The following is a 24,353-nucleotide window of genomic DNA, read 5'->3' as shown; positions in this document are numbered from 1 at the left end:
TTTTTTATGATTATAAAGAAACTATAAAAGTAAAGTGATTTATACTGGAGGTTTTTTTCATTTTTATTTAATGAAAAATATTGTTTCTTTCCTCCAACGAGCCCGCCCTAACCGCGATTGCAGCCGTACTTGAAATTATCGAGAATGTAAACACTGCCAATATTATAAGTAATAAGCTCACGTGGCCATGTGTGAACTTTTATTATGATTTTGATACTAAAAATATATAAAAGCAAAATGTAAAACGACCAATGCACTTCTGACTTATATATGAAACTATATGCAACGAAAATAGTGAACGCGCATAAATGATGTCTTATTATCAGTGCTTTTAAAAAATCCGATACACGTGAAGCCTGCCGCGTTCGGTAAAAGTGCACATGAGGTCCTGTCCAATCGCTATCGATAAGACTCCGTCCGCGTGGCGATCGGTGATAGTTCCCAGCGGAGCTCCCGTGAGCATATCCCAGAAGAGAAGCTCTCCCGCCGGACCGGAGGCGACCAATAGATTTTCAGCCACAGTGCTATCGGCCACGTGGAAGGGAGCATGAAAACTTTTTAATTCGGCGTATTCGAGTCTGCCAAGGCAGAGGAGAGTAAACCCTATACGCGCAGCTTAAAAGTAAAAAAAATTCAAAAAAAGGCGAATTAGTAAAGGCACTTGATTGACTATTCTGGACCACTAAAAAAAGATACTCTTCACGCGGATGCAGAAAAATGTGCAGCGGGGCACATGGCAAAGAAAGTTGGATCGAAGTAAAAAGAAAATTTTCCTTTACGTTCCTGAAAGAAAAAAGGTAAAAAAAGGTAAAAAAAAAGTTATAAAAAAGATGAAGAGCAGCACTTTACCAGAAATATAAGGAATTCTCGCTGGCCACCACTGCAAAGACGCCTTTTTCTTTATCACACATAACCGAAAGGAACTTTTCGGCCGCGTCCTCCACTACAATACAGCGACTCTCTGAAATCACAAGCTCATTGGCGGCGCCCGATTCGTTATAATAAATGATCGTGATAGTATTGCAGGTGTTTCTTATAAATATAAGGCAATTTCGCTCGACTGAAGCAAAAACGTCAAAAGACGAACAAAAGTAAGCCTCTACGCTTTTATTATTATTATTATTATTATTATTATTATTATTATTATTATTATTATAGTTCAATGGCTCTTTTAATAACAATAAATTCTGCGTAATCAGTAAATTCTGCCCATTTTCCAAAGAATATAATCTTTCATAAAAAAATATTACAAATATGGGAACCAATAAACAACCAGCAAACCTAAAAACTTCCGAGGTAAAGTGACCAGAAACTATCAGATAAGCGCTGGAAAAAGAAAGGCTCAAAAAATGACGACATTCAGAATTCTATTAAAAATATTTAAAAAAAAAAAAATTAATAAAAAAGAAAAGTAGTTTAAAGAAATCTTAAAAAAGTTGGCAACGAAATTCTTAACAAAAAAATTGTTTCTAAAAAATTTAGTAATAAACACAATTCATTCTAATTGACTGTTAATTTAAAAAAGGCGGTTGGTTCGTTGTTGGGCTATCAGTACGTAAAATAATGAATTTTTTTTTTTTAAAAATATTATAAAAAATATATAGAAGTTAACCTTCTTTATACTAAACTTCATCAACCAGTCCTTAATTATATCTGATATAATAGTAATAGCAGTAATAATAATAATTTCAGTCAAAAGTTATTCTTAAGAAGTAAAAGTTTTACTTATAATTATAAACTTTACAGTTCCCTATATATTTACTTGTTAGTTATATTATAATAATTATTACTCTTAATTGTGATAATATAAACTTATTAACTATGTTTAGAACAGGAAATACTTTTTATATATATAATTAATTAAAAAATATTAATTTACTTGTGAACAATACATTTATTAATTTTAAATTTTAAATTTTTTTACAAAATTATATATTTATAATAAAAAGCTTTTTTGCATCTTTAATAAAATATATGTCTTTGAATATATTAATTCAATAAACAATATTTAAGTAAAAAAATAAAATTGAAAATTCTAGATTTATTAAAAAAATACAGTTTTAAAGTAAAAGTTTTGTTTAAAATTATAAATTAAAAAATCATTAATAATATTAAACTATAGTTAAAAAGTTATAAATAATTTAATTCCAATCTCCCTAGAAGTATGCACACCGTTAACATTTAGCGTAACGTAACCAATCAATTAGTACTTAAAGTAGTAAACCATAGAAATTATTTTTATATTTTTTTTAAAAATCTTTATATTATATAATAATTTTTTTTAAAATAAAATAATCTAAAAAAGGGATTTGTAAATTAAATATTGTAGTGTTTATAATTTAAGTAATAAATTCTACAAAAGCAGAAAAAACTTTATATTTCCTTTAAGTTTCCTTCAGTTTATTTAATAAATTAAAAAAAATTATAAATAAAAAAAATTTTAAATTTTTAATTGATAAAAAATAAGATTAACACAAGCTAAAAAATTACTCTGATCTTCAATTCTCCGAAAAACTAAGACGGACTTGCTCAGAAGGGCCCCGAGATGACTGCCGTCCGGAGTGAAAGCCACTTTGAGGATTTGATCAGAACTAGTGCTTTTTTTTACACTTTTTTATATTACATTATTAATAAAAATTCCTTTAAAAAAATTTTAAAAAAATTGCCTCTGAGTTACCGTTACAGGGACATCTATACAGGAAAGTAACTCGACTGTTAGACCATTTACTTCAAATTTGGTTAAATTTTTTTCTTCATCCAATTTTATTAAGTTATTAGAATCTTTGAGGTTGTTAAAATCATTATTTATAAAATTTGATTCTGGTTCGTCTAAATTTTCTGAAGGCAGCTGAGTACTGAAAAGAGATCGTCATTTAACTTGACAATAATAAAATGTTGAAATATTAAAAAATACTTGTTCGTGGATTGGTATAATTTTTCCAATTCATTCTCAATCCTTAATAAATTTAAACGAGCCTTTTCTCTTACAGGCGACCGGGAGAGTTTTCGAGAATTTTTTTTGTCTAATCTAATTTTCTTCTGCTATATTTGATATAATAAAATCTAATATATTATAGAGTTCTTAACGGATTTACAATTATAAATGTTATTATAAAAAAAATATTTTTAAAAAATATAAAAGAATAACCTTAAATTTTATTAAGTTTCCAGTCTGCTTACTAACGCGTCCTTCACGTTCGTTCGGATTTTTAAACTAAAGGACAAAATAGCAATTATATTACATATAAAAGATACATTTTAGTACAAATTCAAAAGAAAAAAAAATGAAAAGAATTAAAAAATACATATAAATTTTTGTAGATTGAAAATAACTTTTCTAATACTTTTCTTTAACTCTGTAAAAAAGATTGGTAAAAGTTGTGATACAAAGATTTTTAATACGGCTTCTTCTGGTAGTTCTTCAAAATTAGATTTTCCTATATTATCTAGTATTGAAGCATTATCCAATGAACTCATTTACAACATTGTAAAGGTAAAACTCTATAAAACAAATACAAAAGAAATAATTAAACAAGGACGCTAAAAAAACTACTTGTTCTATAAAATTCTCTGAACACAATAAACGAAGAGCTCCTCTTATAAGTTCTTTATTTCTGCGTAAAAAAATCCTATTAAGACATTTACAAAATCTAGTATAAATAAAGATATACATGAATTAAAATAAGTGACGAGCCCGCACTAAAAATGTCAACGGAAAACTTTTGCAATAGTAATACGCGCGTGACGTTCCCCGCGCGCTGTACTTCATGCTCGGTGATATTCTTTTCAGAGCATTAAAATTGTCGTACTTTGAAAAAGTTGGTCGTAACGCATCTAAAATGACTTCCTTGTCTAAAGTATTATCTCACTTTTATATATTTTATCTGTTAATATATTTTTTCATTGCTTAAAAATTTTTCCATCTAATTAAATAAAATTGTAAAACCTATTGTTTTTTAGTTTGATAAAAAACTTTTTGAAAAAACGATGAAGACCCGTTTTTTCTTTGGACCTTCTTTTCATATATACGGCGGAGGTGCTTATTTTTATTTTAATATATATATACAATAATTAAAAAGATTGTTGTTTTTTAACTTCTTTTTCATCTTTATGTTTAGCTATCTTTTTCCTACTCCTTTTGGTACTTAGACGTTTTTTTTTAATAAATAAATTAGGTATGTCTGGTTTCTACGATTTTGGGCCTCTAGGTTGTGCTCTAAAAACTAACTTACTTGCTCTATGGAGATCTCATTTTATACTGGAGGAGAACATGATGGAAGTGGATTGCCCCATGCTCACACCAGCTCCAGTTTTAAAGTGAATATATATATAATTATTATAATTCAATATAATAATTTTTTATTTATTGTTGAAAGTTATAGATAAGACGTTTCTGGATATAAAAATTTATTTTATATATAAATTTTTGGAATTTTATGATATTTGTAGTTAGAGATTAAACATAAAACTTAAGCAACTATAACTATAACGCTCATTCTAGCTGATAATTATTAAAGGCTTTTAAGTGTTTTATTTTTAAAATAAACGAAATTTATATATTTATTTAAAAGATAATTATAAAACTATTTTTGTTAATAATAAGATTTAAAAAATTAATATCTTTTAAACTTTAAATTTTTTATTAATTTAATCATAAAATAATTAACAGTGTTTGATGAATCTATGAATAAACTTTTTAATTAACTTAAAATAAAAGTTATATATATATAAATTTTTTAATACACTTTATATGTTTTTTCGTATTTAATTTTTATTTGAATTATCACCATATTTAATAATATATTTTTTTTAAATTTTCATATATTTTCATTATTATCAAAAGTTTTATTTATTATATATAAAACTATAACGTTTTAGTTTTTTCTTATTTAATATTTATTTTGTACATTAAAATAAAATTTAAATAAAATTTTAATTAAAAACTTTTATTATTGTTCTGGTTTTTATTTTACTATTAATATTTAAAAAAAAGGTTATTTGCTTTATAAAGAAGTAATAAACGATTTATAAATGTTTATGTAGTTTCTGTACTTTACTATTATATTTAATAACTTTTTATTACTTTTATAAAAAATAATCATAATTTGTAAATATTTATATTATTCTAAACTTTACTGTTATTTTTAATATAAAAGTTTTTTAATAACTTTTTCTTACTTATAAATAATAATTATTAATATTTATATTACTTCTTGACTTTATTATTATATATAATATAAAAGTTCTCTAATAACTTTTTTCTTTACTTTATAATGAAATACTACTAATATATAAATATTTATTTATTATATTTATAATAAAAGTTTCTAATAACTTTTTTTTTATTTTTATTATTATAATAATAAAATAAATATTTATTTATTTTCAACTTTAATATTAATATTTATTTTTATAATGTTTTTAATAACTTTTTTAAACTTTATTAAAAAAAACACTAAAATAATTTTCCATTAATTATACATTTTAATCGTCTTACAAAAATGCATTACCTTTATATTCCCAACTTTTATTGTTATTAATATTTCTAAAAAAAGTTTCTTAGTAACTTTATACAAATTATTAAAGCTTATAAGAATGTAAATTTTTATATTATAATAATTTTTTATCATAAATTCAGTTTAAAAGTTAATAATAACTTTTTTAATATTTTTTTATTAAGAAAATTTTAAATACCTTTTTTTGTTATAAAAAACTAATAAAATATATTTTTTCTAAACTTTTACTATTATTTATATTTTATAAAGTTTTTAAATACTTTAACATTTTTGTATATTTTTTTTTAGCCTTTATTATTATGATTTATATTCGATAAAGTTTCTAAAAACTTTTACTTATAACATATTTATATTTTCTTAACTTCCGTTATTTTTATTTTTATATAATAAGGTTTTTTTGTATATTTTTTTAAACTTTAATTAACATTTATATTTTATAAAGTTTTCTAACACGTTTTTTTACTTAAAACTTAACATATATATTTTTAACTTTTATTATTATTTTTTTTATACTTAACTTTTATTATATTTATATAATTTTTCTTAATTTTTATGATTATTATTATATACAACAAAGTCTTAAAATTTTTTTTTCTTAACGTTCATTAATATTATTTACACTTAATAAACTTCTAAAAACTTTTATACTCAAAACTTTTAACATATTTATATATTTTTTCTTAACTTTAATTATTATTATAATAAAAGGTTTACAATATTGTTATTACTTTCAAAAAGGCTAATAATATTTTATTTCCTGCTTTAGGCTTTGTATATATATTTTTTAAAATTTTTTATAATATTTTTTATTCAACTTTAATAAAAATTAATAACGTTATATAAAAATATTTTTTGACTTTATCCTTTTATTGTTTTTCCTATTTTTTATACTTATTTATTAATAATAATATTTTCGTTTTTTTTTCAGAAAAGTTTTAAATGACTTTCATTTATACTTTTTATAATAAATACTAAAGTTTTTTGTATTTTTTATTTAACTGTTTTTGAAGATATTTTATATATAAAAAGTTTAAAGGTTTTATTTTTACGTAAATATATCTAATATTAATACGATAACACTTCTCATATATATTAATATTTTGTATACAAAAAATATTTTTATTTTTTTAAGAATATATATTTTATTAATATACCAAAAATACTTTATTTATTTATAGTAATATTAGTTGGGCAAATAATACTTTTTTATATAATTTTTTAATAAAAAAGTTATTTTTATATTTTTTTATATATATATTAATATTTTATGTATAATATATATTTATTTTTATTTTTATGCTTTCTTATCTGTAAAAAAAATATGTTTTTTTATAAATGTACTTTTTCTTCTACAAAAAATTTCGATATCTATAATTATATATTCTTTTTGTAAAACTTTTTTTTATTTTTTTCTCTAAAATATATATTTTTTATATTTTTGTGAAAATAATTTTTCGTTATTATATAAATATTTATATTCCAAAAGTATTTATATATATTTATTATTATAAAACTTTTTTTTTTATTTTTTTTCCTATAAATATTATATTTAAAAAGAGCTTCTGGCCACGTCGATAAGTTCAGTGACTTTATGGTTCAGGATGGACTCACTAAAGAATATTTCCGGGCGGATCACCTATTAGCCAATAAGATAAGCTCGCTTCTGAATAACAAAAAAAATAGCGAAGCTCAAAAGATGGCGTTGGAAAAGTCGCTTGCTTTGGTGCGTTTTTTTTTATGTAAAGTCTATTTTTATTATTAAAAGACTACTAACTTTTTTTTTTACTTTTTTTTATATAATTTATATAAACTTTATTATTATTGTTAAATGATATAAAATTACTTAACTTTTTTTTATTTTTATATATTTTTATATAAACTTTATTAGTATTAAAAAAATAAGTTTATTAACTTTTGAGATTATATATTATTTTAAAACTTTAGTGTTTTGAAATAATATAAATTTATTAACTTTTTATATATATATAATTTTATAAACTTTATTAAACTTTATTAGAATTAAAATTAATATAAAGTTTCTTTATTTCATTTACGTTTTATAAAAACTTATTAGTATATTAAAAAAAAATATATCAACTAAAAGTTTAATAATTTATATTTTTATGGTTTTTATTATAAGTGTTTAGCATTTTCTAAAATATAAAGTTTGTTATTTATTTTATATATTCTTTTTATAAAACTTTTGTAGTTTTTTTTTTAAAAATAAAATGTGTATTAACTCTTTATTGTTATGTAATTTTATAAATTTTTTTATAATATTTTTAAAAATATAAAATGTATTATCTTTTTAATATTCTATTTTTTTCAAATTTTGTAGTATTTTTAGGAAATGTAAAATGTATTAACTTTTTATTATTATATACTTTTTTGTAAAAAATTTTATAGTACTTTTAAAAAGATATAAAGATGTATTAACTTTTTGTTATGTATTTTATATAAAAGCTTTTTCATATATCTTTTTTATATCAATTTTGACTGTTAATTTCTTTATTATTAAATAATTTTTATAAAAAATGGCAAATATTAAAAAAAAATTAAAAATATATTAACTTTATTATGTTGATAGTTGTCTTTTATAAGTTATATAAATATATATAATAATAATCCTTTTATAGATTTTATTTATTTATTTATTAATTATCATTATTACGTATTCGGGAACTTTTATATGAATACTTTACAGGAAAACTTTTATCTTAATTTAACTTTATTGTTATTGTTATTATTATTATTATATTGTTCTAAAGGTTGACGCCTGGTCCAACGATCCAGTTCTGCTTGAAGAGAAACTTAAAGAATATGAAGTAAAAAGAAAGAAATTTTATATAAAATTTGCTATGAAAAACTTTATTACTAGTAGAAGTTTATTGTTATATATATTTTCTTTATTAGCAAAGTTTTGGATAAAGTTCTATTTTTACTAGTACTATTATTATTATTATTAAAAAAGTTTTTTATACCTAAAGAATATGAATTAAAAGAAAGAATTTATTAACTTGCTAAAAACATTATTTCTATTAAAAAGTTTGTTGTTATTATTATTAGCAAAAAAAGAGTTTTTATTAAGTTATTATTATTCCCATAAAAGACTTAAAAATGCTTTTATTGTTTTAAGGTGAAGTCTCCCGAAACAGGAAACGACTTGTCTCCTCCAATCCCCTTCAACTTAATGTTCCCAACTTTCATCGGCCCAACGGGATTAGCCAAGGGGTATTCCTACATAAAAATACTAATAAAGGAAGATGAAAAATTAGTATAATGAATAATATAAGTTTTTATCGTTGTGAAAACTTCTACAATAATAATAATCATAAAGATATTAAAAAGTAAATGTTTTTTAGTAATATAATAAAGAAACATAATAAAAAGTTATCTTTTGCTTGAATAATTCGCATAATAATAATAATAATAATAATAAAGTAAATTTTTTTGTAAAAACTATTAAATAGATTAAAACAACAATAATAGTAAGAAAAATAATATTTAGTAAACGATATAATAAGGATATAATAATTAAATGAATATGATAATAATAAAAAGTTATCTTCGTCCTGAAACTGCTCAAGGAATATTCGTAAACTTTAAGCGTTTGCTTGAGTATAACCAAAACAAACTCCCTTTTGCTTGCGCTCAAATCGGTATTATTATTATTATTATTATTATTATTATTATTATTATTATTATTATTATTATTATTATTATTATTATTATTATTATTATTATTGTTTAGGAACTTCCTTTCGGAATGAAATAAGCCCCCGTCAAGGTTTACTTCGACTGCGCGAATTTCAGATGGCTGAAGTCGAGCACTTTTTGCACCCAAAAGTCTTCTTTATTCGTTATTTTATTAGTGTATTATAATAATCTGTCTTTCCTTATCTTTTGTATGCATTGAATAAAAAAAGGATAAGTCGCACCCGCGGTTTGCTCAGGTGAGCCACGTGGAGCTCCACCTTCTTCCACGGGAAGCCCAGGAACTTGCCAAAGAGGCGGAGATAAGAACGATTGGCGAGGCCGTCCGCTCGGTGCGTCTCATCCCTTTATCTACCTTCACTGTTGACTGAATTGACCAATAAGGGTATGATTAACAGCGAGACTCTCGGCTACTACATCGCGCGAACTTACTTGTTTCTACTGCGGGCGGGCATCAAGCCGGATAAAGTCCGGTTTCGGCAGCACTTGGCCACTGGTGAGGCTAGAGCCTTAAGTTTATAATAATTGGCTCTCATCTCTTATAATAGAAATGGCCCACTACGCTTGTGACTGTTGGGATGCTGAACTTCTTTTGGCTAGCGGCTGGATCGAGTGCGTTGGTTCGCTTGCCAATCATTAAAAATAATTATATAAAAAAAGATAAAATTCTATAGGCTGTGCTGATCGCTCGGCTTATGACCTCCAGAGGCACTCGGAATTTTCCGATCAACAGCTCATGGCGACCGAGAGACTCGATCAACCACTAAGGCGAGAAGTAATGTTCGTACTACCCAACAAAGCTTTATTGGGTCCTCTTCTCGGGAAGGTTTGAGTCTTGTGGCCCCCATTTTACATGGCATCTCCCGCTTTAAAACTTTACCAGCGCATGACTGCTGTACAGAAATGCCTCGATGAACTTACAGTTGAAAGTAAGATGGCCATGCAGCGGCAGCTTGTGGAACAGGGCACGTTCGTTTTGAGCGTTGCTGGCGAGGAGCTCGAACTTAGGCCCGAAATGGTTTCTTTCAAAACCGAAGAGCAGAACGTTTATGACGGCACGTGCTTTGGTTATCTTTTTATGCTCTTCTTATCAAGTCTCCTTTTAATAGAGCACTTTACGCCACATGTCATCGAACCATCCTTCGGGATCAGCCGACTCGTTTATGCGATTCTCGAGCAAAACTTTTATCTGCGTGACGGGGATGAACCACGTGCTGTTTTATCGTTTCCTCCCGTTATTGCTCCCGTGGCTGTGACCATTTTCCCGCTACTGAATAACAAAGGGTTCGTAGTTTTCATAGAGAAACTTTCTAAAGAATTTAGGCAGGTCATTAATTTTAATAAACTCCGCTCACGCGGATTTATATATTTATATTTATTATTTATAGGCTGAAGTGTTATTCAAGGTTGACGACAGTAATGTGAATATTGGCCGCCGCTACGTCCGGGCAGACGAAACTGGTTGCGCCTTTGGCTGCACTATAGACTTCGACACCCTCAAAGACGATACTGTCACGCTTCGGTATTTTTAGCTATACAAAAATTCACTATTAAAAAGGGAACGTAAATTAATGAAATAGTCAATAGAATTAAGGTTGCGTGCCCCATAAGCAATTACTAAATTAAGTAATAAGCAATGAAAAACCGCCTCCGAGTAGTTCGGGTTGGGCAGGCGTGTTTGGTAATAGTAATAGTAATAATAATAAATATAGTAAAAAAGAGGATATATATGCTCTAACATTCACTACCAACAGCGAACGGGATTCGATGGGACAGGCGCGTCTTCCCATCTCTGACGTCGCTGCAGTCGTAAAGGCGCTGGTCCAGCAAAAATGCACTTGGGAACAACTGATTAAGAAATACGGACTTTTTGTGTTTGCAGGCGATAGCAGATAGCTTATATATACTTGCATATATCAATAAAAAATAAGAGTTACCTTTTATTATGGTTTACTTGCTTTAAAATCTTATAATAATTAGTGAAACTTTAAAAAAAACCTAAGCAGGATTATTTAAAAATATTTTTAATTCTTTTCAAGTCTCGTATATATAACTAAAATTTATTTAATAGTTATTCGAAATTTAATTAAGCTACTATTATAATTTATTCTTGGTTAAAGTTATGTATATATATATAATTTACAGCAGACTGTCTTATGTCAAGAGTTATCACTATTATTCACCACCAACTCTGTATTTTTTTAACGTCGACGTGTAACATTTTACATCCTTCTGTCAAAGCTTGCTTAATTGTAATTGTTACCTTTAAATTTGGTTTGGAAAAATTTAGATAATATGTATAAAATTTACAGTAAAATTCAAAACATGAAAATATAAAAAACAATATAATGCACTGGCCTTACAGTTTTATCCATTACTGTTTGTAAATTTTTAGAAATTTTACTAGATTTCAATATAGTCTTAAAATAAAAGCTTTAAACTTCAGTATTTAGGTTTCGTTTGAAAAAAGTCACACATACTTAATATGATCAATACTAAATCACTGTTTACGGAATTAAAAACTCGAATATATGCGTTTCTAACTAGATTTCTACACCTTATAAGAAGTTAGTCCATATTTAAACGTAGCTATTGTTTACGGTCTTCCTTTAGTTTCCCTTTAACTACTTTTTTGCTTAGTGCAGCCAGCAGTTGTTTCATTACAACTTATTCATAAATATATCTTTAAAAATGATTGTTAAAAGAGGGGAGTTGGTAATAAAATTATATTTTCAAAAATAATTAGTGAAACAAATCGGATCTTTCAGTGCTAATGGGTTTTTTAATTTGTCATAATACTGGTTCAAAGTTAGATTGAACTTTACTTATTTAAGCATAGTAGTTATTAATTTTTTTTTAGTACGGCAGAACAGCAATATTTTTTTGAGATTTAAAAAATTGACTATTCGATAATATTTACAGACCTTAGTGTTTGTGGGCTGAAGTAAGTTTATTTTTTGTAAGATTTCATAAAACATACTTGTGATACTTTCAACGAGCGAACGCATTTAATCTTTTACTGAGGAAACAATATACTCATGATCAAAACTTAATAATACCGGACGTTTTAATTAACGAATATAGGATTTCTTCCCTAAATATAGCTATATGTTTCTTAGCCATCTTAAGACTATAGTTTAACGCAATATACGCAAATATACTAATTTTTAAATACTAACTTTTACAAAAAAAATTTTTTTATCTATCGCTTTTTTTTCCTGTAAGTGCAGCAGACTTACTAAAAATATAAAAATAGTTTTTTAACTTTTTTTTTTAAATTATAAGGCTCTACCTCGAAAGCCTGTGATAGCTATGAAAGCAAACGGGACAAAAGCATAATATAAAAGAGAATATATATGAAACGTTGCCTTTTATTTGGCAAAAGACTAAATTCATACTTGTTGCTTTCTGCTTCAACGTTTTTAACGTGATTTAAAAACCGTTGCATTTAAAAAATGTAGAGAAAAAAAATTAACTGAGTGCTCACTAAAACCAAATTAGGTTAATATTTAATTATAGACATTAAGGATCGTCAATGATTAACGGATCAGGTAAGGTATACAGCGCATATGAGAAAACTTTTATGTTGCTAACAGAGCAATTCCACTCGGTGTATCGTGGTATAATAATTATTTTATTTTTAAAAGGAGATGGTTGTTTGAAAGTTATAAGCTAACATCAAAATAGCATAGTGACTGTCCTAAAGATGTAAGAAACAGAGTGGCTTGTGTACCTCTACTTTTCACTGCGGATTTGCTATTAATACTTTACAGCTTTACATGTGTATTACTGTGCAACAGAAACTTAAATTTTTATTCTGTTTTAGTATATATAATAAGCCTAAAATACTACTTCATATATATTATGTTAATTATCTAACGTATATATACTATTTTTTATTTCATATTATATTACTTCACTTACTTGTATAGTCGCTTAACACGTCTTTTGTTCCTTCTGGTAAAGATCCCGCAGCCTACATCGCCGAGGTACTAGCTTTATAATGAATTTTTTAAAAAAGATATAATATTGCGTTAAACAGTTTAAACGGCCTAGAACATGTTCGTTTTATGTCATCGCGCGTTCACATTTGATAAGAGCACTGTCCAATTTAGCGGTGGTAGCGTAAACGGTGGGAACGCCTTCTCGAGCAACTCGGTGAATTTGTTCTAACGCGTTTAAGATCGGGAGAATGTGCCCATTGCTTCCTTTACGTAGCCCATTTCGAGCAGGGCAGGCAAGTGATCCGACGACAATTCATTTATCTTCTCACTAGCCGTTGTAAGGCATACCTTTTTTTAACACGCGATGTCAACACTTCCATTGTGCCCGTTCTAAGTTATATGCACTTACTCACTACATATATATCTAAAAATTTTACGATTAATAAAGTAAAGAGTTTTCTCTTTTAGTTTTTTTTTTTTGCCTTTATTTGTTCGCTGAATGCTTTATTCCTGCTTGTTTATCATCTACGGCTTAGCAACCCAAAGATGGACAGGTTCGAATTAAAAAAAAACCTCCTAGATATTTGGCTGGTTTAAAGAAAATCATGCAAATAGGTAATTCCAACATGTACTAATTTGAACAAATAAACTCCCGTAACGATCCTTGGACCAAAATTTTATGCATTTAATTTCTTATATAACTTTGAAAATAAGGGACTAATAAGTTTAACCAACTTGTAGAAGGAATTTAAAAGGGATTCCTAGATAGCAGCTTAGTTTAAAAGGAACCAATTTTTATCTTTGTTAACAAAATACCTAAGGAAGTTCTTAGAACATAGGGATTAGAAACAAAATTTAAGAGCTGTGACGACAATATCGGAGTTCGCGGGACCAAAATTCTATAAAAATATTTTTGCAATGCCTTCAACTTCATAAATTTTTATCGTCAATAAAATAATGATAATAAACAAAGTGAGAATAAAATAACTATAAGTGGTTCAAGAATATAACTGTAAACTTCCAACCAAATGCATGTCTATGCCTTTAAATTAAAAAAAATTACTGACTTGGTAAAGATGTTTCTTAGCAGTGAAAGCAGCCAATCATTTATACAGCTTAAAGCGAACAAATAATAATCTGGTGTGACATACCAAAATCACATATTTTATAAATAAATAAAAATTTTTAGTTTACCATTAACCTAACTAAAATACTCCCAAATTTTTGCTTAATTATATCCTTTGTAAATTGTATATAGAGCTCGTTGTTTTCTATAGAAAGGAAGTCACAAACTTATTAACTAAAAGCAGAGTTTCATTTATCATATGGAATAAAAGTTAAAAATGACTTCGATCATAAAGAATAGGTAAATTTAGTTATTTAATTACCCTTGTAGAAGAAACTAAAATGAAAGTTAGTATAACACTCTTCAAGGGCAGTATAAGCTTAAAGCGTACATGCGAGGTAATCTAATAAAACTGTCATTTTTTAGTATTAAAATTTTATGCAGCGCTGAAAATTAATCGTGAGATCTACGCGCACAGGAGTTAAAAAAGCAATCAGTTAAAAAAAAATTGACATTGTGGAAAAAAAAGGTAATTGGGTAGGACATTGTTTTTAGAGTTTATTGGCAAACTATGTCATACATACTTGCATAAAAATTGATAGCATTTATGTTTGCTTTACGTGAGCTAATCTTCAGTGCACTATTAATCCCTGAAGTAAAATACCCCTAATTGCCCTTTACAAGTTCATGACTGAATAAAATATTGTCTATGAGAAGTTGTCTAGCTACAAAATTTTGTCTTCTATTTTATTATAAAGCCTTTAATGTTCATATAAAAATTTATATATTTATGTTAATTAACACAGCATTAAGCAATGAAGGTTATGTACTCCTTTCGTTTTCATATTAAAGCTCATTATGGTTTATTTAACATTTTATTATTTGTTTTATTGGTCAGTACTATACTAATTATTAACACCATTGACCAACTTTACAAACAGCATGCAATCTGTAATTGGTGCAATTTTAAGATGCAACCTTACAATTGGTAAATTTGCGAAAGTTGCGATTAATATAATGAAATCAAAACAATGTATGAGCCCCTAAAAAAGTTAAAGTATAAAATTATCACTTTCGCACAAGTAGGAACTTCAAAATCTCATCTATGAACTACACTTAAATTAGGCAACTCGCTATTATCAGTCCGGCATTATTTTACTTATTATATAATTGTTCTTTTGCTCTTAAGCTAATTTATAACAAAGTCCATCTGGCTATGGACGTAAAAAACACAAAAAGAGTTTTTCTTGGATTTGATATGGGCGGTACGTTAGCTAAATTGGTTTACGCAGAAAAAGACACTGTTTTTTGTAAAGAAAGCTTGGACATTCTGAACTTTATACTTTCTACTTCTCAGTAAAAATTTATGTTCTTTGTGCGTCTTGTTGGATCCTTTACTATTTTTTTTTATTGTTATCATTTCGTTTTGACTATCATGTGTTTTATTATATATGCCTTTCGCGTTGTCTTTAACTTAATATATTTAGTTATGGATCCTCAGGAATACGCGATTCTCATTTGGAGGTTAGTATTCCAGAACTAGGGAAGGTTTATTTTATCCGTTTTGCCAGTAATAGGTAATTATTTTTTTTTGGTTATATTTTCATTAGAAACTTATTAAATATTTATTACTAACAGGATTTCAGGCGCAATCGATTTGATTAAAAAGAAGAATCTTCACATTGTTTAGTCATTTTTTATTCCATATTCTGTTAACATAAAAAATCTTTATTTTGAAGCATTTATTGAAGCTGAAATGAAGTTATATTTTTTTTAACTTGCAATATTTGCTCTTGCTTGCCAGGGAATTGAAATTCTTTACGCTGTTGGTGGCGGCACTCATAAGTATAAAGCACTGTTTGAGAAAGAATTGGGTGTAAAGTATAATCTCCAATTTTCTTTTAATTGTTGATTTTTTACTTTTTATTACAAAATTTTTAAAGTTTTTTTTTTAATTTTAATTTCTCTTTTATTTCATATTGTTATTTTGTATTCATCAAAGAATTGTGCATTTGGACGAACTTGGATCTATCGTGAAAGGCATGGTATATTTATTACAGCACGTCGAAGATGAGTGCTATACAATTGAAAACGTCGCAAATGAAGATGGCTCCACAATAAAAGTATTATTTTTAAATATTTACGTTTATATAATTTATGTAAATTTTAAACTTTATAACAAAATTCACTTTTTCAAGGAGATTTTTTAGACTTAAATATATTTTTGTTTAGATTAATAAAAATTTCGGGACGGATAACGATCTCTTCCCTTTTTTGGTTGTAAATATTGGGACGGGCGTAAGTATATTAAAAGTCACAAAAGCGAACGATATAGAAAGAATTAGCGGGACGGCTTTAGGCGGCGGTACATTTTTAGGTAAAAACTTTTATATGATTTTTCTGTCGCCAATTATATATTTTTTTAAATTCCTACGTAACAAGTTTTTTTTCTTTATTTTAAATTTTGGAATTTTATGAATTTATTACTTGCCAAAGGTCTTTGTAGACTTCTGACAAACTCAAAAAAGTTTGATGAAGCTTTGGATTTAGTAAATTTTTTTTTGAATTAATCTGTTTATAAATATTTTTAAGAAAAAATATTAATACCTTTTTATAAAAGCTTTAACAAGCCGGGGAAATTTCGTAATTAGTTATTTGTTATAATGAGTTTTTTGATTTAATTAATATATGTCTTTCTAGATTTTTTAAAAAAAGTTAATAAATTTATGTAAAAAATATTAATTTATTTTATTGTAAAAAGTTATGAATATTCTAATTGGTAAGATTGCTTTAGTTTAAATAAGTTTAGCTTTATCATTGAAATATATATTTTGGTGTTATTTATAAATCATTTATCATTAATTAAATCTTCCTAACTTAATTTCTAAAATAATAAATTTTTTTCATAAATTTTCTAAAAAGTATAAGCTTTTTAATTTAAATTTACAGAAGAATTTTATTTAGAGAATTTTATAACTTTAGTTATATGAGTATTTTCTAGTATTAAGTTATACTAACTTTACTGATCCATAGTTAAATATATATAAATCTTAGTTTAGTATCCGCTGAGTAACTTTGTTATTTTAATATTTGATTAAAAATATTTTGCAAGTAATATCCATTTCTCTTTCTCTCCTTTAAGGCTGCAACAGGCGATGCTAACAGCGTTAATATGCTTGTCAAAGATATTTATAGCGGAGAATGCAAAGGATTGGGAAGCGATATTAAACGTATATAAGCTAATTAGAAACTAATTTTAGTTCACTAAATTTTGTGCAGATTTTAATCTTTCTGGTGATTTGACCGCCAGTTTTTTTGCAAAAAATATAATGATAAGCAACCCCAACGAAAATATAAGAAAAGTATAAAATTTTATCCATTTTATAAAGAAATTCTATAATCGTTTTAACAATTATGTAATATTCTTTCATAAAATGAATTTTTTAATTTAAAATTTTACTTTAATGTTAAATTATATATTTTTTGACAGTAGTATTTTAGTTTAATAAGTGAAGATTACAAATTCAATGAGAATTTAAAAAAGTATAAATAACTTTTTTATTAATAAGTTTTTTATAGACTTTTCATATTCTCTTTAAAATAAAAATTTTTCTCTAAATTTTTTTATTTTTATTTTTTAATTAACCCCTCTAAAATAATTGCACATATTATAATGAATAGTAACCCAACAAATATTTTTAAAAGAAGTATATATATATTTTTTTAAATTAATTTGTTTGTTTATTGTAATTTAATAGTATAACTTTAAACTTTTGCCACTAAGTTATTTATTTTAAAGAATCTATTGTATATTTTGTGTTTTTAATGAATATAGTTAGTATTATATTTTAAACTTTTGCCATTTAATTTATAATTGGAAAAATTTTATTATTTTACTATTTTATAAACTTTTATAATTAATTAAACAAGAAAGTGTCAGACAGCGATATTTCAAGGGCGTTATGTATAATGATTGCTCAGAATGTAACGCAAATCGCTCTTTTAAATGCAAAGTAAGCTTATTTTCTTTTCTCAATCCTTTTTTCTAATTTAAAATTAAAAAGCCTAGCTATGCTTAAAAGCTTAGTATTTCTTTTAACTTTATTTGTTCTTTATATTTAATAAGAATAATTTTTTATAGTTTCATACAAAAAATTATTATATTACTTTTATTGAAAAAGAATGTACTTTAAAAAAAAAAAATTGCGCGATTAAATTTTTTTAACAAAATTATTTTTTTAGTTAAATTATTTTGAAATTTGTATAACAAATAAATACTTTTTTTATTCCAAATGAAAGCAGTTTTCACATAATCAAGCCTTTAATTTTTTTTTTTCCAATTTTATTGTAATAATATTAACTATTTTTCTAATGCGAGCTTGAGTTTTTACATTTTTCATAAATATTATAAATTTATAAACATATATTTTAGGCTCCATAACGTTTTTAAAGTTTTTTTTACTGGAAATTTTCTTAGACATAATCCCATCGCTTCGAGGTATTACTTAAAATTATAAGAATTTGTAAAAAATATAACAATTACTTAACTTTTAAGTTTTTTCAAAAGAGAATAAAGTATAAGAAAAAAGGATATAAAAATAAGTAATTTTTGTACTCAAAATAAAAATAAACATAAAGTTAAAATATTTATTTATATTAAAAATCTACACTTTAGAACGATTGTTCAAAACATGAGACGATGGTCGGAGCTTGGTAATCTTAACATTGAAATATTATTTTTCAGAAGAGAAGGTTATCTTGGTGCCTTCGGAGCCTTAATTCAAGGAATTGAACGCTTGAAATAAGAGAAAAAGAAGTTTAAAAAAATAAACTACAAACATGTTTAAATATAATTTTTTGTTATAAATACTTTTGAAAAGTTTTATAATACTTTGAAGATAATATATAAATAAATTTGTAATTTTCTTAAAGTTAAAGTGATCATTATGGCAATAAAGTTTCGTAATATATTCACTTTATAAGGTGCTTTGCTGTATAACAAAATAAGTTATAAAGAAATTATTTAATAGAATGAACAACTATTAAGAGAAGTTAAAAAAAAGTTATAGGCATAATACTAATTGAAAATGTTTACTGTTAAAGTACATTCATAATATTTTTCTAAGCAAAGAATCATATTCTTTTACAAGGCGTTTAAGAATCTTTCTCATTATACTGGGATATACGTTATGAATAATTATATTTTGGTTACTTTTTAAGAAATCAATGTTTTCAAAGCGTATTAACGGTGCTCTTTTCTGTTTTTATACGAAGATATATATTTGCTCAGAAAAGGTGGGCGCCCCAACCAAAGGTAACAAGTTATATACAATAAAGCCATCCCACAAGAATGAAAAGCTGTCGTAGCACATCGGTGAGGAGCATCGAAGCGCAAACTCAAGATCATGAGTTCGACTTTAAACCGATGCAACTTACCTTGCCCTCAAGAGTTTTAATAGAAAGCATTTCATCCCGCCCGAGCTGAGTAGTCAAATCTATAGGAACCTAATTAATACTGCGGTGGGTGACCACGGATGCTACCACGTACTGCATTCTCCCCTTAGAGAATCCTGATATAAAAAATTACTCCTAAGAGCTCGAGTATTCGAAGTTGTTAACACGATCGAGTACCAGAAAAAGTTCTCCATAATAAATAAGCATATTTAGCCTTTATTCGGCCTCCTTTCGTTATACAAAGAATAGTTAATAACTTTTTAGAAAGCAATCACTACTCTTTTATAATTACTTACAGATGTATTCCTATTGCTTAAAAATAAAGCTTTATTGTTCTCCATCCATAACTTAAAAAGTTTTCGTTGATAGTTTATATTTTAATTTCTATTTCAGAGAGCAATAATATTTTTTTTAAAACCGTATAACGATGCACTTTTCTATTTACCTTAGAGTGAACTATTTGTTTAAAAAATTAAAGGCTTTCCTGGTTTCTCTTTTCATGTGCGTTATTTTTTTGAAAACGTGAATCTATAGATTGCTTTACTGACACCAGCTTTAGTAATAAAAGTTCCTCCAGAATATAAATATTTAATAGTTATATCATACGAGAGGAGATTTATGTTTTCGAAGAGTATTGAAAAATATTTATAGTTAGTATTGCAAAAACAGAAATCGCCTTTACTATTATAATAGCACGTACATATATATACTCTCAACTGATTGGGTTTTGCTGTAACTTTTTTTAAATTATTTGGCTAGTATATATTCGTCTTAAAAAAAGCTTAGTTGTAGTTATAACAATAATGAACTCATAGATTTTAAAGGTTTTATGAGCGTTATAATAATTTCTTTTATCCGAATACTTTTCAAGGCAGTGGTAAACATAAAATTAACCTTTATAACATACAATATGTAAACAGCTTATCTCGAGCCCTTCAATAATGATTTGTTAATATGGATAATTTAATTTTTTTGGGAAAATTCTTGCTAAAAAACAGGCCAGCATTCAAACTGTACAACTTAAAAATTTCTGTTCACAAATGCTTTTGCTTAGCCCAAAAAGGCTTAAGTGTATGTGTATAACGGGTTGGGATGACCGGCACGCGTTGAAGTTAGTTTCTATATATTTTTTTCTGCTATGAGCTCGCCTTCGAAACCTGTTACTAATATAGTACCTACTCCGGACCTTAGCCACTTAAATAAAAAAAACTACCAAAACTTGTATGAGCCTGCAGAAGACACGTTTTTGTTCTTGGATGCTTTAGAGAAAGATTCTCTTTTCTTAGAAAGATTAAAACCCTCTTTGTGTGTGGAAATGGGCGTCGGCTCTGGAACTGTTTTAACTTTTCTTTCGTTTCTTCTTAATGAATTAAATGTTCAAAGTTTTCTTCTGGGAGTGGATATAAACATCGAAGCTGTTCACGCTGCGAAAAATACTTCTATTGTTAATCATCAATTTGACTACGCGGATTTTATTAATACCGATCTTTTCTCTAGTTTGAATCTTTTTGCAAAAGTGGACTTACTTTTATTTAACCCACCTTATGTTGTTACACCTTCAGAGGAAGTGAATTCAAGCAAGTTATCCGCTGCTTGGGCAGGTGTATAGCAAATAATAGAATTCACTTTAGGGACTTCGCTTTCTTTTTACTGTTTATAGGAGGAGAATATGGTAGAGAAGTTATCGATCGGTTATTAAAAGTTATTGGCGAGTATTTATCTTCTGACGGAGTTTTCTATCTTCTAGTAAGCTCCGAAAATAATCCTGATGAAATTAAAATCCTTATGAAAGAAAAAGGTTCATTTACTCTCTCTGTAAACTTAAAATATAAAATTTTTCACATTTCTTATTGAGTTGCAATTGTATATAAAAAAATTATACTTGTTTGTTATTATGTTGAAAGTAATATTATTTTTTATAATATATAAGCAGGTTTTCCAGCTTGTAAGGAAGTAATTAAAAGAAAATGCCGTAACGAATGTTTAAGTGTTTTAAGATTCTCGAGAATTTAATCATATTAATTACGTTTGTCTTTAGTTTATTTTTTTAATTAACAATACTTATTGGTTATTGTTGCTTCCTAAGTTTTTAATTGTTTATTAATTTGCAACTATAATAATTTCTATTATAAAACAAGACAAATAGTTCTCCTGTGGATAAGGGCTTCTATATTCATAAAGGTTATAATAATAAAAAAATCCTTTAGTATTTAAATTATTTTTTGATCTTAAGATGTGTTTATTGAAGTTGGGAGCATATAACTACAGTCTTTTTTAATCATGGCTTTATACCAAATTAACGTTATTTAATCTTATAACAATTGATTCGAGCCTCATTTCAATTTTACTAAAACTTTATTGACTTGAAAAGATAAATAAGACTAATAACATATTACTTTCAGCGGAATCTTTTAGTGCGCCTTCACATACAAAGTTTGATCTATACAATTTATAGAAAAAAGTAGCGCAGTCTTTAATCAATGATTTAAAGGTGTTATGCACACACCAAAATTATTTTAATAGAAAAGAACTTTTGATATGTAAAGGGATATTTTACTAAGTTTAGCTTCTGTTGGGTGTTAATAAGTTGTACAGAATATTTTTAAAAGAGTTTAACTGCAACTGACTGGATCCATTTTAAAAAAATAATAAATCTATAAGTATTTTAGCAGAATAATTCATGGGGAAGTCCAAACTGATTACTGAGACACTAATAATTAAGGCAAGTGTTTGTGCTTTATTTCAGTGTTTTTTCTGAATGAATCGTTCTTGTTATCTTGTAAAAAATTTTCTTTTTTTATTAATTAAGAGCCTATTAAAGAGCTTTAAAACAAGTAAAAAATAAAATAGTAATGTCGAAAAACATAGAGGAACACAAAATTTAGCTTCTTACTATTTGCTTTTTAAAATTAACTGATAGGGAAAGTTATGGATAATTTAATACTTTAATCGCATTTACGAGCAATTAAGACCGACTTAAAGAAAGTAAAATAGTTAATCCTTTTTTTACATAAAAATAGAAGTAGGACTTAGTTTTTAACTTATATTGAATAATAAAATTACACTATATTTGAAATAAAAGAGCATTTGAATTATTCAAGCCCGTGCCTTATAGTATTTCTGTTGTAAGAAAAGCTGCCTGAGCTTTGGACGAGAAAGACAACTAATATTTAATAAGCGAGCAGCGATTATTATGCAGTCGGCTAGCATTCCAACTTATTCTTTACGCTTAACGAACTAAAATTTAATTAATGTAATTCAAATTTTAATTCAAGGAATTAAAAAGTTGACTTTATGTTTGTTAACTAACAGAACACTTCACAGTAGTAATAACTAGTAATATAATAAAGAATACCAATTTTTTTTCTTGATTATATATCTAAGAGGTGCTAGCGTGCTTTTAACTTACATTTCTCACAACTATCTTGCATATCACATACGCTTTAAGACTACTATTTTAGGAACAAATAAAAAAGTTAAATCTATTATAGTTCGCTTAAACCTCTCTCATCAATTTTCATTGATACAAAAAAAAATTTCTACAAAACGTTTAAATAAAACTACCGCCATAGAGGATAAAATCTTATCTTACCTTATCTCTTGCACTTTCTGAAGACTCAATAGGAATTAAAAAAAGAGTTGTAAATATATAATCTGTGTAAATCCTTAGCTTTTCTATAGCAACCACAAGACGCCCACTAAAAAACACTCTCCTTAAAATATATATTTTGTACGTAAAAATATTATTTTCAAAAAGACAAAAAGAATTGGCATATTTCATTAAACTTATTTAATGGTGCTCCACTTGTTTAAATATCTAAAGTTTACAAGGACAATATATATCATGAAAAATATAATCCACGAAATAACGCTTTCTAATTCAATAAAACAAACCCGAGGATTTATTGGATTCAAACTCAAACTTTAGTAAAATTTTACATTATTAACGGGCTGAGCATGATAAGTGGACGTTGCCTCTTGAAACTAAATCCATATTTGCTATAAACACACAAGGTTTTACCATAATATTACTACAATCCAGCTGACAATTTTACAAAAAAAAAAACTTTATTAATACAAAAGTACACAAAAATATTATATTTTTATTTATTGCACGTATGCTACAGTAAAGTAATTTGAACTGCTCTATGCCAAGAAGCTGCTTTAGAAGGCCTTTTATAAAAAGAATTTAGCTTTCCCGAAAATTTTTTTTTTAAAAAAAATAAGTGATAATATTTAACCGACCTTGCTACATCACAACTACATAACAACTATTAATATTACTATTACTATTATAATAATAATAATTATACGAATGAGTTATGCTTTAAAATAATCTCAATTACAGTTATTACAGTATAACATAAGAATATTATTCTCAAAATTAATTCCGCTCTAGTAGACAATAAAAAACCAATTTACTATACTGAAGATAATAAAATAGCTTGACTATAAAATTAATAAGTATCAATAAAAATATATACAATTTCAAAGATAATAAATATATAATCCGTGCAACTCCTCGACAACATTTCATGCTGTTTATTAATTTATTTACTAGAAGTATGCAATTTTACTTACAGTCACTATACAGACTTCCTAGTTGTGCGTAAATATTATTTCGTACCTTTATAATAAAATTCATTAGTCTGTAGGCAC

At 26.0% G+C, this 24,353-nt stretch overlaps 3 protein-coding genes and 2 long non-coding RNA genes across 6 annotated transcripts; 2 read left to right on the top strand and 3 right to left on the bottom strand.

The window, feature by feature from the left end:
* Positions 1-188: 188 nt before the first annotated feature.
* LOC135121884 (uncharacterized) lies at positions 189-1,071 on the bottom strand. The gene is made up of 3 exons (XM_064046164.1): positions 850-1,071; positions 662-783; positions 189-603 (listed from the first exon to the last, which is right to left on the bottom strand). The coding sequence occupies exons 1-3, from the start codon at positions 909-911 to the stop codon at positions 332-334; spliced, it is 456 nt and encodes a 151-aa protein (XP_063902234.1). The 5' UTR covers positions 912-1,071; the 3' UTR covers positions 189-331.
* A 20-nt stretch (positions 1,072-1,091) lies between these two features.
* Positions 1,092-2,603, bottom strand: LOC135121885 (uncharacterized). Its single transcript, XR_010279147.1, has 3 exons — positions 2,491-2,603; positions 1,613-1,653; positions 1,092-1,367 (listed from the first exon to the last, which is right to left on the bottom strand). It is a non-coding gene; the product is annotated as an uncharacterized LOC135121885 (long non-coding RNA).
* Positions 2,604-2,920: 317 nt separating this feature from the next.
* Positions 2,921-3,495, bottom strand: LOC135121866 (uncharacterized). 2 transcript variants are annotated; one of them, XR_010279143.1, is made up of 3 exons: positions 3,403-3,495; positions 3,149-3,214; positions 2,921-3,063 (listed from the first exon to the last, which is right to left on the bottom strand). It is a non-coding gene; the product is annotated as an uncharacterized LOC135121866 (long non-coding RNA). The 2 variants fall into 2 exon arrangements; XR_010279144.1 differs by having other exon boundaries at positions 2,921-3,042.
* A 310-nt stretch (positions 3,496-3,805) lies between these two features.
* LOC135121881 (glycine--tRNA ligase-like) lies at positions 3,806-11,126 on the top strand. Its single transcript, XM_064046160.1, has 16 exons — positions 3,806-3,857; positions 3,961-4,036; positions 4,176-4,317; positions 7,074-7,239; positions 8,285-8,341; positions 8,653-8,747; positions 9,078-9,175; positions 9,268-9,362; positions 9,443-9,562; positions 9,615-9,726; positions 9,779-9,850; positions 9,905-10,056; positions 10,114-10,285; positions 10,340-10,557; positions 10,619-10,752; positions 10,985-11,126. The coding sequence occupies exons 1-16, from the start codon at positions 3,840-3,842 to the stop codon at positions 11,124-11,126; spliced, it is 1,869 nt and encodes a 622-aa protein (XP_063902230.1). The 5' UTR covers positions 3,806-3,839.
* A 4,235-nt stretch (positions 11,127-15,361) lies between these two features.
* On the top strand, positions 15,362-19,045 carry LOC135121879 (pantothenate kinase 1-like). Its single transcript, XM_064046159.1, has 12 exons — positions 15,362-15,596; positions 15,728-15,817; positions 15,879-15,924; positions 16,045-16,121; positions 16,243-16,363; positions 16,473-16,617; positions 16,737-16,789; positions 17,383-17,470; positions 17,520-17,602; positions 18,171-18,253; positions 18,673-18,738; positions 18,916-19,045. Exons 1-12 carry the CDS (start codon positions 15,457-15,459, stop codon positions 19,043-19,045), a joined length of 1,122 nt encoding a protein of 373 aa, XP_063902229.1. The 5' UTR covers positions 15,362-15,456.
* Positions 19,046-24,353: the final 5,308 nt, after the last annotated feature.

Source organism: Zophobas morio, unplaced genomic scaffold (genome assembly GCF_036711695.1).
Source record: "Zophobas morio isolate AGI-343-1 ecotype UQ-CSIRO unplaced genomic scaffold, CSIRO_AGI_Zmor_V1 ptg000759l, whole genome shotgun sequence".
Classification (NCBI taxonomy): Eukaryota; Metazoa; Arthropoda; class Insecta; order Coleoptera; family Tenebrionidae; genus Zophobas; species Zophobas morio.
The sequence above is the reverse complement of the archived record's forward strand: the minus strand, read 5'-3'. Positions and strand labels throughout refer to the sequence as shown.